Raw genomic sequence first — 18,394 nt, 5'->3', positions numbered from 1 at the left:
CTGTCCCCAGCAGTCCCATATTTATGGCTGCACAGTGCCCATAGGTGCCGAAATAACAGCAGGATTAAGTCTGATGCCCCGAGGCAGCCCAGGTGCCCGGGCTCTGTGCCCACCTGGGTGCAGGGCTGAGCTCCAGCCCCCCGGCCTGCTCCTGGGACACCCCAGGGCCCTGCCCCACTCTTTGGTGCAGTTTTGCACCATGCCACAGGTGAGTGTGTCACTAATCTCCTCCTTTTTTGTTGGCGGTACATCTTGGAGTTTATTTTGGATGGTTTGGAAGTTAATTAGCTCAGCAGATGGCATTAAGGGGGGAAAGGTGCTGCACAAGGCTTTGGGCTGAAGCTGCCTTTGTGCCCTGGCAGGCAGAGCAGGCAAGGGGACAGGACTTGTGACATGTGCCAGCTTCCCTGTGGGGTGCCACGCTCGTCTCCATCACTCCGGGCTCCACCCCCTCCTGCCAGCCTGGTGGCCGTGCCGTGCCATGCCGTGCCATGCCATGCCAGGGACCTCTGCCCATCAGCTCCCAGCCCTGCCGCCTTGGCCCTGGGACTCCATTTCACGTGGCCATCACAGCACCAGCTCTGCAGCGGCTTGTCCCCACTCGGGAGAGCCAAGTGACACTTCCCCCTCTCCCCACACCCCTCCAAAGCCCCTCCAAGCCCCTACCTTGGCCTTGGCCCAGGTCGCCGTGTGAGCAGGGCAGTGGCGAGGGCATCCTCGTGGCCCGGGAGGATGCAGCCCCTCCGCGTCCCGCTCAGCTCCTTATCCCCAGGGCTTTGCTTCCTCCTCGACGATGCTCAGGCTGAAGGCAGAAGCCACCCTTCCCGCTGGTGTCCCCCGATGGGCCCCGGGCCGGGGCGATGCTCGGGCAGCACCTGGGGAAGGTGGGCGGCTTCCCCCGCCGCTTCCAGCCCGGTGGCTTCTGTCTCTTTCCGTTCTCTCCGCGCCCCTTCCTGCCCTGGGTCTCGCAGATCTTCCTTCCTGTCAGCGTGGGGCTGACAAATGCAAATCGGGGTGAGGGATCCGCCGACACCCGTGTGAGCCCGGCAGCCGCAGCCGGGCTGCCCCGCCGGGATGCTCCGTGCGCGGACGCTTCCCTCGCTGGGGACGCTTTCTCCCAAAAGCCACGAACCCGCCCCCAGCAACATCCAGACTGCTGCGAATTCACTTGGAGCAAATCCATGAGCTCAGCCCGGCCTGGGAGAGCCGAGGGGTTTTGCTGCACACCCCCGCACTGGCCAGGAGAGCTGGGAATATCCCATGGGAGAGGCTGGACTTGCAGCAGCTCTGCCCTTCCTTGGGCCATGCAAAGAAATAATTGCACGAGGAAATGAAATTGTGTTTTGAAAGAGTGGGATAAAAGGGTAGGAATAGCCTCCCTTTCCACCAAAACCGTTCTCCTGCCCTTGCCAAATGCTTCCTGGAATTAGGATTTGTCTCCAAAGAGCTGGATCCCACCCCACCAAGGAGCCAGAGCAGCAGGACCGGAGGGATCTCCCCTCCCCAGCTCCACCCACGCAGGTGGGCTCAGAGATTATTTTCCATTTTTGTTCAACGAAACTCTCCATTTGTAAATCCTAAAGAAATGTCACTGGCATTCAGGCAAACGGTGGCTAGTGGAGCTCTCGTGGTGGCGAGCTGGTGGGGGTCAGGGTGGGCTCGTGGCCACTGAGCTGTGCTTGGGGAGGAGAGGTGGGGGCAAGCAGGAATTGGGACCTCCTTTGAGGACCTCCAGCCGCCGCTTTGAGCCGTGTCTCCCCCAGCCTCGCTCTCTGCCCACCCCAGGCTGTGCCCAGTAAGGGTTAAAACCTTTTCTCTGGTGAGTCTGAGGCCTGTTGGTAATTTCCCCATCTGGAGGGGGGTTTCAAGAGGAGCTGGGGCTGGTAATTCCCAGCAGCCAATCTGTAGCTAAAATCCCTCACATCCAAAATGACTGTGCAGAAACCCCAGTCAGGGCTGTACCTCCTCCAGCTTTCACAATCCATCATTGATCTGAATTAACACATCTGAAATATCTCTTTGCCACTGTGAATTACACATCCCTCATGCATTTTCTGGGTCATTTACGAGATTCACCCCCAAATTTCTCGATTTATTTATTTATTAAACCAAACCTACGGAGTTCCCGGCAGTTTGCCCGCAGCCCCTCCGGAGTGGCAGGAGAGGTGAGGAAAGGTGCAGGATGACTCTGTTTGTTGACTCGAGCGGTTGCTTGGCAGGAGGGTGCCCGGGGACAGATCTCAGCTCAGACCTGCACAGTCACCTGCCTGGGGACAACGAACCTGGGGACAACGAACGGTCCCAGCTCCAGAGGGAGCAGCAGGACGAGCCTGGGGAGCAGACCGGCTTCCACACCAAGGAAACCTTACTAGTCTGGGACGCTCGGGGGGCCCCCGGGGAGGAAGGGACACAACCCCCAGTCACCTCCCAGAGGGTGACGCGGTGGCTTTTGGGTTTTAAGCGGGTTTCCTGAACAAGGCGGCTGGGCCAAGGGACGGGACGGGATTGGGGATGGGATGGGAAGGGATTGGGGGTGGGATTTGGGATGGGATTGGGGATGGGATGCGATGGGATGGGAGCGGAGCCCCATTCCGGCGGTGGGCGGGGCCCGGCACTGGTGGGCGGGGCCTGACCGGGATGGACATCTGAGCCCCGCCCGGACGGGCGTGGCCGAGCGCAGTCGGGTGAAGCCGAACACAATCGGGTCGTGCCCAACAGACCAACGCACACGGCTCCAGCTCAGCCGTGTAGAGCCGAACCGAGCCGAAAGCAGCCGGGCAGAGCCGATTGGACCCGAACGGAGCCGGGCGTAGCCGAGCAGAGCCGAGGTGAGGAGCCGTGTGAGGGAACGCGCGCCCGCTGCCCCCCGGGACCGGCGATGGCCCCGCAGCCGCCCCGCTCCCTGCCCTTCTCCCTCCTTTCCTCCCGGGACCGGTGCGGGGGCTGAGCTGCGGCCGTGCGACCTCGCTGCTTCTCGCCCTGCCAGAGCCCCGGGACAGCCCGCGTTGCTGCATGGCCGAGAAGAAGCTGATCGTGGTGTTCGGTGCCACCGGTGAGTGCTCGGGGAAAGGCCCGGGCAGTGCCCGGGGGCCGGCGGGGAGAGCGAGGGGCGGAGGCGTCGGTGATGCCCGAGCGGCCGCGGGGTGAGGAGGGTGAGCAGGGCGGGAGCGAGCGGGGCTCGGTGCTTGTGGCGGTCGGGCCGCTCCGTCCCGCGGCCCCAGCGCATCCCGGCGCCGCGGGCCCTGACCGGCTGCTCCCGCAGGGGCCCAGGGGGGCGGCGTGGCCCGGGCGCTGCTGGACGATGGGAGCTTCAAGGTGCGCGCGGTGACGCGGAGCCCCCGGAAGAAGGAGGCGGAGGAGCTGAGGCGCAGGGGAGCCGAGGTGGTGAAGGCAGATCAGGACGATGAAGCATCGCTGGAGCGGGCCTTGGCCGGTGCCTACGGAGCCTTTATTGTCACCAACTTCTGGGAGCACTGCAGCAAGGAGAACGAAATCGAGCAGGTACCTGTCCTGACATTAACTGGGACCGTGTGTGGGTGGATCATGACTAGTGTCAAAGTGGGGACTGCTCTTGGAGCATCCGTGGCAGCCCTGATGGTTTGAGTAGCCAGTCCAGAAGACCCCAAGGCCTCACAAACACCAGGTCCCAATTCTTGCAAAGCCAAGACTTGTTCTCTGTTCCCTCGCAGTTGCATGGCTCCAGGATCTGGTGCCTCCAGGAGCTGATAAATTTGTTATGGAGAGCACTTCCGAGGAGCTGGAGCAGCAGGAGTGGGAACGCTTGGCTCCTCAGAGCCTTCCCGGGGCAGAGCTGGGATTGTCGCTGCCTGCAGACCTGTAGCTCTCTGTGCTTGCAGCTTTGGGGCCAAAATCCTGCAGTATCAGAGATCCCAAGGGTGGTATTCATGCCAGGACAGATCCTGCAGGATGGCAGAGTTGCCACACCTGGATGGCAACAAACAAAAGATAAGATAGTTTAGGGCAGGTATGTTGGCCAGGCGGATTCTTTCTGCTGGTGCTTGCGTGTTTGGTGGAGCAGCAAGCTCCAAAGCTGGAGGGTGTGTGGCCTTTCTGAGTAGGACAGGGTAAGGAGAGGATTCAGCTCCACCTGGACAACTCACTGTGCTCCCAGCTGAGGGCTGGTGGGAGTTGCATCCTCCCCAGAGGGAAGAGGGGTGTGGGCATGATGGGGATGTCCCATTCCCCCCTTCATGGCTGGTTTCTCCCCTGGCCCAGGGACAGCGTCTGGCTGACCTGTCCAAGCGCCAGGGTCTGCGCCACGTCGTGTTCAGCGGCCTGGAGAACGTGCACCAGCTGACGGGGGGCCGCCTGGAGGTGCTGCACTTTGATGGCAAAGGCGTGGTGGAGGAGTACTTCCAGAAAATTGGGGTTCCCACCACCATCATCCGCCTGCCCTTCTACTTTGAGAACTTCCTCTCCATCTTCAAGCCGCAGAAGGCCCCGCAGGGAGACGCCTTTGTCCTGGGTAAGGAGGAGCTCTGGCTCTGTGGGTCACTGTCCTGTGACTGTCCCACCGTGCCAGTGGAGGGACAGCCAGGGCTGTGGGCTGGTAGGGTGAAGAGGCCTCTACCAGCTTGACCACAGCAAGCTGCATTATGGTCTTCAGAGCTGTTTGGTGGCCTGCAGGAAACCACCAGGATCCTGGGCCTGTTTGTGGTGCTGGGGGCTGCTCTGCAGATCCCAGAGCAGCTCTGGACATCCCAAGTCCCTGCGTTTGGGTGGTGGAGGTTGTGGGCAGCAGGTGACTCACGGTGCTGCTCTGCTGTCAAGGTCTCTTAGCTCAGCCCTGCTCTCCTGCCTTGCCATGCTGATGGGTGCTCTCATCCCTCCCTCACCTCATGTCCAGAGACTGAAAACTCCGCTGTACCTCCTCAGAGCTGGGCTGCGCTGCAGCTGGGATCAATCTCTCCATACAGAGCTGCCCATGGGGGACACTCCCATGGATGGAATGGCTGTGGAGGACCTTGGGCCCGTTGTACTTTCCCTGCTGAAGTCCCCAGAGGAGTACATTGGCCAAGTGATAGGACTCAGCACGGGCAAGCTCACCGAGGCAGAGTATGCTGCCATCCTCTCCCAGCAGACGGGCAAGACTGTGACAGCCAGCAAGGTAGGAAGTGTCCCTTAGTGTAGGGGATGTTCCTGAGGGACTCACAGCTCGTTTTGGTACAGCCCAGCACCGACACTGCCCTGTTGGTATTGTCACTGAGCTCATGCCTGTGGGGCACACAGATGTGTCTGGGCAGGTCTGTGCCTGGCTCTGAGGGATAACTGAGCTGGGAGTCTCCAACGGAGCCAGGGATGGGCACCTACACAACAGGTTTCTGCTGGGTGCCCTTCCCTTGAGCAGGGCTTTCTCCAGGGCTTTGCTGTGTCACCATTAAAACAGACCTGGCCTCTGTGCTGTGTCACTGTTAACAACACCCTGACCACTCCCTGCCCCTTCGTGACTTATTTTTAATCTTTGTTTGCAGTTCAGTTGTGCCTCAGGCAGCCAATACAATGGATGAGGGGTAGCGTGGCTCCCTGAGAACAAAGTGCATTTCATTAGAAACAAAGCTCCTCTGATGCTCTCTGCAGGTTCTGCTCTCCCAGAAGTGCAGTGAACCAAACCCTTTGATTCAGGCAGGGAAGGATGTTTTGGGGTGCCAAGTGCCAACCTGAGTTGCCTCCTGGACCACCCAGTTTCTAGAACCCCTCAGCCATAGCTCTGGTGTGAGGAAGGGCTCTCTCATAGCTGCTCCAGCCCCTGGCCAGCTGTGTGCCAGAGCTGGGGGTGGCTCTAGGCTGGCTGGGCTGTTCCTGCCAGGAGGAGCTGCATCCTTTGCCCAACCCCAGCAGAAGTGCCTTGCAGAGCCCTCTGCACCAGTGCTGACAGGCTGCTGTAGCAGAGCCCTCATCACATCCCCTCAGAGGCTGAGGGGAAGCCCCAGCAGCCTCTGAAACAGTTTTTTTCCCCAATTCTGTTGGCAGATCTCCCCTGAGGAGTACGAGAAGCAGGACTTCCCTGGGGCCAAGGAGCTGGCCGCCATGTTCCGTTTCTACGCCCTAAAGCCAGACCGCAACGTGGCCCTGACCATGAAGCTCAACCCCCAGGCCCGCACCTTCCAGCAGTGGGTGGGGGACAACAAGAACGCCTTCTGAGCCTCCCCTCCCTCCTCTTCCTCCCTGGTTTCTGCAGCAGGTAGGGCATGGCTGAGGTGAGGTGCCCTGAGCCATGCTGCCTTCCCAGTAGTGCCCCAGGGCGAGGCTGATCCTGCCCCAGCTGGGGAGAGCTTGGCCCACTTGCTGGTCCGTGTGTGTGCTCCTGCAGCGTGGTTGGGACTTTAGGCAGCTAGAACAAGAGGAAGGGCTGGACAGCACAGGCAGAGGGGTGGCAGAAGTGCTGCCTTTGCACTCTGTCCTCAGGAAGGTGTTGCTTTAGTCATTGTGGGTGTTTTAGGGTGGTGGGGGCTTGTTTTCCCAGGATCACCTCCTTTCCCAGGCAGCTCTGAGCATTTGGCACCACGTGGTAGGCTGAAGGTCTGTACCCCAAAGGCAGTGCCTTTGTGGCAGGTATCCATAGCCAGGGCTGCTGCAGGCTCCTAAGCAAACAGAAAACAAGAATTTCTCCAGGGATCTGGTTTGGGCACTGCAGGTGAGCCACTGGAGAGATGGAGGCTGTGTCAGCCCAGCAAGCAGGGACTGCAGTGACTTCCTGTGAGTGTAACATAAAAGCCGAGCCTGATTCCTCATCATACAGCTCTGGCCCTGGTCCTTGGGCTCCTGGAGCTAATTTCAGTCACTGTCCCAAGGAGCTGAGATAAAACTCAGCTTTTGTAGACTGTCCAAGGTTCAGTGGAAAAGCCCCTTCCCCATCACGTGCCTAAAGTACTGCTCAGATAGGGCAGCTTTGTGTTTAAAGTCAATCCCAGCCCCTAGCAATGCTTGAGCCATCCAACCCTGTCCCCTCCTTGGCCCAGAGACCTTCATCCCTGTTAGGAGGGGAGGGAAAGGGAGTGACAGAGCAGGTGGAAGAGTAGACAAGGCAGCAAGGCACAGCACGTGTTAAATATCTTTATGAAGTCCATCTTATTTACATGGGTACAGAATCACTTTACAGAAGTTTAATCAGGAGGCAACGCGTGCTTTATTTCAGCAAATTAAGAAGGGCAAGACTACAGCATGTCCCTGTTTAACTGGTGTTGAACTGATTAGTATGTGGGCTGATGGTACCTGCACAGTATCACAAACACAGCAGGCTACAGTAACCATGGAATACTCACTGCAAGAGCTCAGCTCCATCTGGAAGGAGTGATCCACCTCACTTGCACTCTCACACAAGTAAAACAACGATGCTTTGACCAATCCTTTATGCTATGGGTGTTGCACTAAAGTAATAAAATATTTTTGTCCCCAACTGGCAAAGGGCTCAGTGATCGACTTGTACCAGTCCAGAAGCGACAGCAGTTGTGTGGTAACTTTAGTTATTTGGGGGATAAACTTGAGGCAAAGTGCAGATTCCATCACTGCTCTGTGCAGGCAATCAGCAGGATAGAGAAAGCCCAGGGCTGTGAGGGAGCCAGGCCAGCTGGGCTCAGACAACACCCAGCCACAGGGAGATTCCACTTGGAGCTGTGCAGGGCAGCAGGGCTGTCGTGAAGACAAGGTTAGACCTTCCTGACCCACCAAGTCTCCTGGAGAGTTCACCAAGCACACCTGGCATTCCAAAGGGCACCTGAGTGAGCAGCTGGTGTGCTTGGTCTCCACACAGCATATTGCTGCTCTGTGCTGGACTATTTGTTTCACATTTCCTCTGGTTTGGATTCTAAACAATACTTCAACTTTAGCTTTTACCAAATAAGCTTCCAGCAGCAGTGGGGTTGTGGAGCAGCCTCCAGAGAGCCACACTTCTGCTAAGCTGGTTTTCCTTCACTGCCAGTTCTTAGGACAGTGGGTGGGGTTTGTGTTGGTGCCTCGGTGGTCCATGGCCTCTCCAGCTGGGATTCTTGCTGTGCTGCTGACTGACATCCTGTGTTCTCCAGAGCCTGGCTGCCAGAAAGATTCACCCCCAACTGCACGGATGACCTGCTGCTGCTGGCTCCTAGTTTCCAGTAGAACGTTTTCCTGCAGTTGAAGAGAGAGGAAGGTTACAATTTCCTGGCTGTATCAGCACACAGCCCACTCTGGGAGCACCTCCCCGCCTGACCTGCTGTCACATTGTCAGCCCTACAGCACAGCTAGCTTTGAAGCATACAAAGATGCAAAGCTGAGCCCCTGGAATCCCAGACTCTGTGTCTGCTGATTCCAAGTGTCGGTGCTCCCTCATAACAGGTCAGCACCGACTGAAGCTCCTGAGTTGCACTGCAGTGATGCATGGTGGGGTTTGCTGTGCTCTGTGACAAAGACTGGCTCCTCCCTGGTGCTGTAAGCCCATGGCAGGGGTGAATCCAGCCTGAGTGTGCCAGCACCAGTGGCTCTGCAGCCCAGGATTTGTGTGGCAGAACCCGGTCCCAGTGGGACCAGCTCATGGGAACACCCTCAGTGCTTGGAACTGGGCACAGCTCCAGCAGCAGAGCTGCAGGGGAGGCCAGCCACGTCCCCAAGGGTGCACCCAGCATGTGTGCTGCTCTTTGCTGCAGCAACAATGCACTTTAATCCCTGGCTTGTTGCTCCAGGTCCCAGGGGACAGCTAGGGCTGTGCACATTCCCGGCTGGAAGGCCTGAGGCTAAGTGAGAAGCAACGCTGTGCTATTGTGCTTCCACCTCCCAAGAAGTGCTCAGTGTGGGGGAAAGACAACAGTGAAACACAAGAGGCCTCCTACCTCGGATGGGGTGTCAGGAGGTAAACATTTTCTTAAGTTTGGAAAGGAATCCCTCCTTGTTCTCCTGAGCCTCAGGCCTATCCCCGCCTGCGTCAGCGCTAGCCTTGGCCCTGCCACCTGGACACAAACAGCAAAGGGCTGCAGTCAGAGACATCTCCCACCAGGACCAGAGGGGTGTTTTAGACAGCAAATGGCCAAGACAAAGCAGCTGGCTGTGCTGCTCCCTCACGTCCAGGGCTGCACCTGGCAGCGAGCCACAGGACTGGACCCCTTGCAGTGGAAGCACTGGAAAGCCTGGATCCCAGAAGTGGAAAAGCCAACCATGAGCTCAGGTGCTGAGCTGTTCCCTTCCCCTCTCCCCAGCCCTTCAATTGGCAAGGGAATTCTCTTGCTGCACAATTGAGTCAGGGACCCCAAAGGCTTTGCAAACAAGTACTTGGAAGTGGGTCTGCCACTAAAAACAAGTGGTGAACTCGATCACAGCCAACCAGGACTTTACAGGGTTAAAAGACCTATGGTGGTCCCTGAAACAAGTTTTTCCTGTTTCAAGGTTGTGTCCTTGCAAAGCAGGGCAAAACCAGGAGCCTGATTTGTGTCACTGCAAGCAATGCTCAGACAGTGTTAAGCAGAAAATTAACTCATGTAGAATGAAAAATGCTACAAGTATTTCAGACTGACTGTCCACATAAGGAATGTTAAACTTGTCCTGTATGAACAGGTCCTGAGAACTTGTTTGTCCCTCAGAAGTGGCTATAATGAGAACAAAGGAGACCTGTTTGCTAATCTGTTTTTTTCTACAGTAAAGCCATCAACAACAAGATCCCAAACGCCCCCTCAAGCTTTCTTTGTGCACAGAGAACACGGAGTCTGGTGTTCCCCAGCCTCCCAGGGCTGAGTGCTGGGCTCAGACTGATGCAATGGGATGAAATCCCGAGGCAGGACACGCCTCCCTCAGCACAGCCTGTCTCTACACTGCAACCTACTGGCGTTGTTTTAACTCACCTTGCTGCTTATCATGGTAAAAACTGACAGGTTTGCTTTTTAAAAACTTAGTTTGAAGAGGTTATTTTTCCTCTTTGGCTTTTAAAAAGCTGGAATGGAAATTCAGTGCTCAGAGTTCTCTGCCCTTCCCCCAAGGCTGACTGTAATATAGGAAAGACATATTTTTTGTATATATAATTACTATAAAACAGAACACTGTGAAGTATTTGGCAGATCCTGCACTTAAGCCTGTATTCCTCACACTTTGGCACGTAGTAGAGCAGATCCTAGGATCAATCAGCAGCTCCAAAAGGCTCTCACCTTTGCCTAGTCATAAATGCCCTGTCCAGTTTCAAATCAAAACCAAAATCCAACAGGCTTTAAGAAGTTCATTGTTTCAATTAAGCAAAGAAGAAACTGCTTTCCAGTAGTGAGAGACAAAGCTCCTTCCTTACTGTGTTACCCTGTGTTGTGCCTTTAGCTGCTGCTTCTTCCAAGCATCTCATACCTGAAACTTCGAACACAATTGCTGAATCTCAATTTTCCATCTGGAGCTGGAAAGCAGCTCCACAAATCTCCCAGCTGCCTTCACTCCTCCATCGTGCTGGACACTGTCCACTGACCAGAGCTGACACTGCCACCAAGGGACACTCCCAGCCCATGTTTCCCCACACACACAGAGCTCAGCCCCAACAGAAACCCCTGTCAGCATTCCAGGAGAAGCAGCCCTGCTGTGCTCAGAAGCACACGGGATTGGGATCACGCAGGAAAGTGGCCTGAAGCACATTTGCTTTCCTGCCTCAAGGCAAATGCTGGCACAGGGGAAGCAGGGAGCAGGAGGCATTCATCAGCAGTTTGTCTGGACCCTGGAGTACTCAGCACCTGCTCTCTGTTCACACATGGATTTGCCCAGTAAGCACTGGAATACAGCTTCCTGGGAAGAGGCTGCCTCCCTGCTGTGTGCTACAGCCTGTTAATATCACAGCAGAACTACTTCTGTTAAACCAGGCTGTGCTGCCACAGGCCTGATGGTGACCCTGGCTCACCGTGCTCCCCAGGAGCGCTCAGGGAGCGCTGTGCACTCCCACAGCAGCTGCCCAGGGAAGGGGCAGGGCTTCCCCCGCTCACCTGACGCTGTGTTGGTGACCCCGTTCACGGTGCCGTCCACGTCGGCCTCGTCCTCGGCGTAGCTCATCATTAAGGCTCGCTGGCGATCCGTCAGCCTCCTGTGGCACCAAGACACGGGGTCAGGGATGGCCTGGGTCCCACAGCCTCCCAAACCTCCCCCAGCAGCACCCACGGGGGCCAGGGACTGGAGTCCATTGTGTACGAATACACCAGGAATCCATGTGCTCTTTAAATGAGCCATCTGCAAGGAACGATCTCCAGTGGAAGAGGAGACATAGGACCCACTGCATTTCACCTCATGGAATTTTCACAACTTTTAAACAACATTTTTTGTAAAAAATTCTTAAGATTTCACAGGAACTTGTTTTAGCTCTACTTACTGAGGAACTTTTATCTTTATGTGGATGTAGTGGTCTCCATAGCCATAGCTGTTGACCTTGGGAATGCCTTTCCCACTCATTCGAATCTTCTGGTCTGGCTGAATACCAGGGGGTATCTATAAACACAAAGGTGTCACATTTATTACTCTAATTAAACATTTATATAATAATTACACATCTATAAAAATTATCTGCTTCTCCAACAAGCTCCAAAGTAGGATAGGAGAGCTCTCGTATGCTCATGCATTGGGACACATCCCAAAGCTAAGCCAGTAAAGATGGAAAAGCTCTTGAAGGAATAAGTAAAGAACCTGACAAAGCCTGTAGCCCTGCAGTTTAGGGTTTGTCCAGCAATCCCTTTCCTTCCCTGTCCCTACACAGCAACAGGAAAGAAGCTGTGACCAGGCAGGTCACAAACTACCCAAGGCTCAATCCTGAAGGAGTCTGAATTGGAATACTGGCAGACTTGGGAGATTTTGCCCTCCTTTACAGCAAAGGAGAAGCCTTTGCTGTGGCCCACTGATTCATACCCAGAATACTGGTACTCACCGTGATGTTGATTGTCTCATACAAGCCTTGACACCGGGCTGTGCCTCCCAGCACGGCCTGAGCTATTGAGATCAGGAGATCCGAGTGGATATCGGCTCCGTTTCGTCGGAACACAGAGCTCTTCTGAACCTGGAGGGCAGCAAAGTTCCAAAGAGCAGTGAGCACACCATGTTCTCCTGCTAAACTGCTCCCAAGGGTCTCAGGAAAAAATATACCATCCCCAAACTGCATGGCTAAGAACTGTGAGTTAGTATTTGGTGTTCTAGTAAAACACAGATCTTGACATAACTGAATTAGCCAAAGGATTGGAAGGATCCCTGCTTCCTGCCTCAGGAACTCCCTCCCTAATCCTGCTGTCAGTTTATCCCTGTCACTGCAGTTCTGCAGAGACAGACACTGCCTTGTCCAGCACCCTGACAAAAGTGAGAAGGAAATGAAGCACCTTTCCAGTGGCCTCACAATGGAACAGAATTAAACCCTCCTGCACCATAAAAGAGGTGCTGAAAAAAATCTTCTCCTCAAGAGGGATGTGTGTGGCAGAAGACACCCAGCTACAGCACAGATGCAAAGCAGCCCTGAAGGTGGATCTGCAGAAGGACACTTCACCAGGCAGCCTCCTGCAGCACCTCCCACAGCTCTCCTCAGCTTTACCACCCCTGCCAGCAGGCAGCTCCTTCGCATTTCCAAGTCAAAACCTCAAGGCATGAAGAACCTACTCTGCACTTTGATTCACACTACCCTAAGGGCCTGGTCCTGGAACGAGCAGCGATTCTTCGTGAACAGATTCAAAGTTACTCTCCTTGCTACAATGCAGATCCCCTGCTGTCTCAGAAAGTTCACAGGGATCATGTTACCTCAGCTGTTCCAAAGGATCACTGGCTCTTCCTCCTGTGCCCATTCTGCAGTCCTTTCCCAGGCAGTTGAGAAGGGAACAACCAACTTACATCATAAACCAGCTTGGGATACATACCCTGAACGTAATGAAAATCTCTTTCTTCCCCACAGGCATCCGAACTGTCTGCCCGTCCTCAACACCTGCAATCAGAACAGGAGGGAATGTGACCTTGGCATATAACCCATGTGTGACATGGATACCTACAACTCTTGCCAATCACAAAAGCTGGCCACCACAGCCCAAAGGAGGAGGGGTCAGCACGTTTATACCTCTGAGGTGATCCCTATGCCCTCAACACACTTGTGACTTCAATATTTACAGAATTGTCTATGCATTCTACAAATGCATTGGATTAAGGAACACTGCAGCCTCCACAAGCGGCAGGAAAATTAAGGCTGCTCACCCAGGGTGATCTCAAAGAAGCAAGTCTTATTCCCACCACTGAATTCTCCTCTCTGGTGAGAAAGGCAATCAGCACAGCCCTCTGAGCCAAACCAAGGCTTTCAGGATCCCCACCCTCTCCCCAAGCTTCATCAAGGACAAATGAAAGGCTCATGTCAACAAAACCTTTGGAGAGTCACCCTTCAAAACCTGCCTAGGAGGACCCAAGCAAGAACCAAAGCTCAGGAAGGGCAGAGCAAACACGTATAGCCATGGCCAGAAGGTCCATCTCATCACTAGCCCATTTAATTGCTGAGCTCTCAACGTGCTTTGCTTTAAAGACCGTTTCTCTGCAGCAAAAAGGTCTTACACTGTTCCCCCATTTGTACCAACAGAGGCAGCAAATAAGAGAGAGCAGCAGACAGGTACAACACTGACCAGCTGGCACAGGAACCATCACTGTCTTCTTCTGCTTGGTCTGCCCTGTGCCCCGGCACATGACGCAGGGCGTGGTGATGATGGAGCCGCGGCCGCCGCAGCGCCGGCACGTGGAGCGCATCACGAACGGGCCCGTGTTGATCGTCTCCTGGGGAGGAACAAACACACGATGGGCAAACGATGAGTACTGAGATGGGGCTTCTCACACAGCACCTCTGAGCTCTGATCACACACACCCTGTCAGGACAGAGATACCCTTCAGCAATGGCTGGAGCAGAGAGCTGGCTCTGAAATCCACCCACCACCACATGCCGATTTCCACTGAACACCACCACCACTACAAGTGTCAGGTGGTGAGGGCAAGGGGAACACACCACCCTCAAAGTCTAGGCTTTAATGTACAAGAAGGAACAAAGCTCCTTACAGTGCTACAAACATCTGTGTTCTGATGAATCCAAGGACAATCCATTTACATGGATTACTGCCAGTGTCCAAGAAAACCTTATGGTGACTAAGCCCTGGACTGAACCACTGAAGCACACAAGGAATCAGACGCATGCAAAAGACCAAAGCCTGCAGCTCCATCATTACCTGCATCTTCTTATTTTATGATTAGCCATGGGTTTTCACCACCTCCTCCACCGTCCAAGTCAAAAGATACCCATTTACTGCCCAGGAATTTCAGAGCTGCTACATTATATTCATATGGTTTGTGGGATGTGCAGCAGCAGAGGATCCAGGCTGAAGGCTCATGCTTTCAGCTGGGCACAGCACTTTAACACAAAGAAAATCTTCCTAGTGCCTATTAGCATCAAGCTGACATTAACTCAGCTTTGCCCAAGATAAGCTGATGAGCGTGGTGAGAATTTTTCACCATGGAACGAGTGACTCTCCCCAGGAAGGGAAAGCACAGAACTGGTGTCCTGCTCAGCACTTACCATGCCCGTGCCATTGCAGTAGTGACAGCGCTGAGCTTTGGTGCCAGGTTCGTGTCCCTTGCCATCGCAGCGCACACAGGAGTCCTGGATGTTCACCACAATCTCCTTGTTAACACCTTTTGCAGCTTGGGTGAATGTCAGTTCCATGATATACTGCACAGGAAACATGGATATAGAGCCATGACTGAGGTGTGACAGGATCTTAAGGAGACTGACAAGCATTTAGGCTAAATACCAAACAATGCTTAAAATAGAAATTCTCAGTAAAGACAACTGATCAAAAGAGGAAATTCTCCTTATATGAAAAAGGTCATTTTTAGTAAAACCAGGAGTACCAAACACCAAAAATTTCTGAAGACAACACATGAACCATCAACACTTAAAGGAGCATTTAGCTGCAACACAAAGAACAAGACAGATTTTATTAGGGGCCTCACTGCAACATGAAGCTAATTAAGTTGCAAAATTATGCCAATTAAGCAGCCAAACACATTGCTGGAAGGCCTGGTTTATAGTACAAGGTATTTTGTGGGTTTTAGCATTACAGATCAAAGCAGGCATAGGTAAATCAAGCTGCAACAGAAACGATGCCTCTCCAGCGATGGAACTGCTCAGCAGTACTGGGTGGAGACAGCAAACACCAGAGAAGGGTTTGCTGTGTGTTCAAGCCCAGAAAAAATATCCTGTCTGGAGGTGTGGGGTGTGTTCCTGCACAGCTTAACAAAACTATGAGACTCTGCCCATGCCATGGGACACTCACACACTGACATCCCCAGAAATAACTCCTTGCTGAAGCTCCCACAGCACTCTGTGACAGAAGCTGGGGAGAGACACTGGTTTGAGTTTCCCGTTCCTAAATAAAGGCACCTCCTACCTCCTGTGGCTGGTCAAAGACAGTCTGAAAATCGCCGAAAGGGGATCCTGAGAACTCCCCAAAGATCTTCCTGAAGAGCTCCTCGGGGTCGATGGAGGGGCCGCTGCTCCAGTACTGCCGCCCCGCGCCGGCCCCGGCCCCGGCCGCGCCCGCCTCGAAGCTCGCCGTGCCGTAGGCATCGTACTGCTTCCTCTTCACCTCGTCACTCAGCACCTGCGGCAACAACGGGGCCATCAGGGCATGGCAGGATCCAGGAGAATCCCTGGCTCTGGGCTCACACCTTCCAACAAGGTCTCGCCCAGCTGTCAGCACCACGGGAGTTAGGGACAAGCTGCTGCTTCCCTGGTGATTCTTGGCTCATCGCCAGAAAAACGACAAGATTTTACTAATTTAGAAAAAGCAGAAATAACTTATACTAAACAGCTGATCATTATTGTATCAGCTGAAGAGTGCTGGAATCAAAAAACAGGGCTGGGGGAGCACAGTGAAAGTCCCTCTGTCTCAAAAACTGGCTGACAGGTTTTTTGTTTGATTATTTAAACTGACGATAATTCCATGGAAGTGACATCCATGCCAGTCACTGCTAAGGACAGGGAAAACTGAAACAGCCCAAAGCAGCTAAATCCGATATTTGGACCAAGGAATTTCTTGGGATAGATGTGTCCCAGATTGAAGTGCATCAAAAAACAGCCATGGTTTTACAGGAAATCTTTGCCCTCATCTACTCTCTGGTCTTTCCTCCTTCTCATCGCAACAAAATCCTGCTATTACCTCATAGGCTTCTGCCAGCTGAGAAAACTTCTCCTTCGCTTTGGGGTCGTCCTTGTTTGTGTCAGGATGGTATTTCTTTGCCAACTGAAAAACACAAACCAACTATTAGGGACAGGCAGGAGTTATTTACTTAAGCATATCTCACATGCCAGGAAAAACACATCAGCAGAGCCTGACATTCACTAGATGCATTCCCAGGAACTAAACATTTTCATTTATCAACCCTAAACAAGGAACTACAGGAGCTGCTGCTAATCTTCTCAGCAATCCCCGATCCTTCTGGAAGGAGACAAGCGATGACAGCACAGGCAGACCATGCTTGGGAAGCGATCCCCACGGCCATGTGCTGAGCTTTCCCACTGCCTCCTCCCCTTGTCTCCAGCGGCTCCAAAGACGGGGATGGGTTTGTTCTCTGCCCCAGCGAAGGGGCAGCCCCGGCTCCTCTGGCAGCCCACGGGGCCCGGCGGGTCCCGCCGCACCTGGTAATAGGCCTTCTTGATCTCCTTCTGCGTGGCGGTGCGGGGCACCCCCAGCACCTGGTAATAGTCCTCCTTGGCGCGGGCCGCGCTGCTGTGGAAAGCGGCGGAGGCGGCGGCGGCAGCGCGTTTCGTCCCTGCGGGAGAGGAGGGAGAGGGGCCGCCGTGAGGGCCGGGCCGGCTGGAGGAAGGGACAGGGCCGGGGGAAAAGACGGTCCCCGCCCCGCGCCCCGCGGCCGCCCCGACCCAGCGCGATGCGCTCCCGGCCGCCATCTTGGCCCGCGCGCGGCGCTGCGCCTGCGCACCCTTCTGCTGGGACGGGCCGCGCACGCGCACGGCGCCGTGACCGTGGCTGCGCCATGCTTGCGCATGCGCGGTGCTCGGCAGGGCCGGCCGCGGGGCCGGAGGCTGAGGGTGGAAGTGTAGCGGTCGCGGGGCCCGGGGGCACCGGGCAGGGAGCGCGCGGGGACACGGCTGGGACAGCCGGGCACTGCCCCGTGATAGCCTCGTGCGGCGGGCTGGGAACCCTGCCCTCTGCCTGCCTTCGCGGTTTGCGCCCTTCCAGGGCTGCTGCTCTTCTCCCGTAGCAGGTGACATACCTCACAGGAGTGGAATAAAGGCTGTGAAACCGCAGCGGGTGCGGTGCCACACGCCCACACTCACACGGCACAGCAGCCTGGCACGGCACCCACAGCCAGCCAGCAGCTTTCCTCTGCAGAGGGGGAGGATGATTCGTGCCAAGCACGTCTCTCTCCCGCCCTCATCACCGGGGCTGGCGCCTCCGAGCGCTCCTCAGCACGGGCTCGGGGCTGCGGCGCGGGGGAGACTCCGCCGGGCTGAGCGGCGACAGGGCCGTGCCAGCTCCTGCTGCGCACACGCCGCTGTCCCAGGCCGGGTGAAAGCAGGGCAGGAGGCCTGGCCTCCAGCGGCGTGGGTGACACCCGGGCTCCCCCGGGCGCAGAGGGCTCGGTGGGCTCGGATCCAGCGCTCCCTCCTCCTCCTCCCTCCCCGCAGCCGTGAGTACACGAAGGTCTGTGCTCACCGCCGGCTGCCGGGCCGCGGGGGAGGCGAGCACGCTGAGCCCACGGCACTGCAAACCTCCCGCTGGCCCCGTCCTCCTGGCCCAGAGCCCGACAGAACCGCTGCCCTTGTGTGGGAGGAGAGCTGGGTGCCAGCTGGGGGTCACAGCACGGCGTGACCACGAGCCTCGGAGGCAAGGGCCGGGATCGCCGGGACCGCCGGGCAGTCACCCCAGGGGTGGCTCCGCCGCCGGGGTTGGGGGCTCTGGCGGGGGTCCGAGGAGCCGGGGCTGGGGGTCTGTGCCCCGCTCACGGCGACAGCGGGACACCAGGGACACACGGGACACACGTGAGGGGGCCCGGTGGGGCTGGCCCAGGGGCGGGGCTCGGGGGCTGGGCACGGCTCGGAGCGGTACAGCCGGAGCACCATGAACCGCTTCAAGGCGTCCAAGTTCCGGCACACCGAGGCCCGGCTGCCCCGCAGGGAGGTGAGCGCTGCGGGACCCGCCAGTACCGGGGGATCGCGGGGGCGGCGGGGCCGGGACTGCCGGCGGGCAGGAACAGGGACGGGCACGGGGACAGGGCAGGACCGGCCCCACCCCGCGGCACCGGCAGGGCGCGGCTCCGGACCCCGCAGCTGCGGCATCGCCGGTGTGGCGGGGCCGTGCCCGGGTCTCTCGGCTTGGTGCGGGTGCGTCGCCCGGGCGGCCCCTCCTTGGCACCCGCTGCTGCCCATCCCGGG

The 18,394-nt window shown here is 56.1% G+C and overlaps 3 protein-coding genes across 5 annotated transcripts in view; 2 read left to right on the top strand and 1 right to left on the bottom strand.

Moving 5' to 3' along the window:
- The first annotated feature begins 2,579 nt into the window (after nucleotides 1–2,579).
- Nucleotides 2,580–7,153, top strand: NMRAL1 (NmrA like redox sensor 1). The gene is made up of 6 exons (XM_041462521.1): nucleotides 2,580–2,828; nucleotides 2,987–3,052; nucleotides 3,263–3,501; nucleotides 4,237–4,486; nucleotides 4,938–5,128; nucleotides 5,992–7,153. Exons 2-6 carry the CDS (start codon nucleotides 3,013–3,015, stop codon nucleotides 6,160–6,162), a joined length of 891 nt encoding a protein of 296 aa, XP_041318455.1. The 5' UTR covers nucleotides 2,580–2,828; nucleotides 2,987–3,012; the 3' UTR covers nucleotides 6,163–7,153.
- Nucleotides 7,061–17,245, bottom strand: DNAJA3 (DnaJ heat shock protein family (Hsp40) member A3). Its single transcript, XM_041462520.1, has 11 exons — nucleotides 16,637–17,245; nucleotides 16,158–16,241; nucleotides 15,387–15,599; nucleotides 14,513–14,665; nucleotides 13,575–13,722; nucleotides 12,831–12,895; nucleotides 11,861–11,989; nucleotides 11,312–11,427; nucleotides 10,932–11,029; nucleotides 8,823–8,939; nucleotides 7,061–8,124 (listed from the first exon to the last, which is right to left on the bottom strand). Exons 1-10 carry the CDS (start codon nucleotides 17,228–17,230, stop codon nucleotides 8,836–8,838), a joined length of 1,704 nt encoding a protein of 567 aa, XP_041318454.1. The 5' UTR covers nucleotides 17,231–17,245; the 3' UTR covers nucleotides 7,061–8,124; nucleotides 8,823–8,835.
- Nucleotides 17,246–18,035: 790 nt separating this feature from the next.
- LOC121350608 (mitochondrial import inner membrane translocase subunit TIM16-like) overlaps nucleotides 18,036–18,394 on the top strand; it is a 37,516-nt gene continuing 37,157 nt past the window's right edge. For 2 of the 3 annotated variants that reach the window (XM_041462060.1, XM_041462056.1), the window contains exon 1: nucleotides 18,036–18,140. In XM_041462060.1, the coding sequence (XP_041317994.1) occupies nucleotides 18,081–18,140 (60 nt within the window). In that variant the 5' untranslated portion in view covers nucleotides 18,036–18,080. The remainder of the gene's footprint in view (nucleotides 18,141–18,394) is intronic. The other variant, XM_041462058.1, reaches the window with a different exon arrangement.

Source organism: Pyrgilauda ruficollis, unplaced genomic scaffold (genome assembly GCF_017590135.1).
Source record: "Pyrgilauda ruficollis isolate IOZ18807 unplaced genomic scaffold, ASM1759013v1 scaffold16, whole genome shotgun sequence".
In the NCBI taxonomy this organism is placed as follows: domain Eukaryota; kingdom Metazoa; phylum Chordata; class Aves; order Passeriformes; family Passeridae; genus Pyrgilauda; species Pyrgilauda ruficollis.
This window is presented reverse-complemented; position numbering and strand designations above follow the sequence as displayed.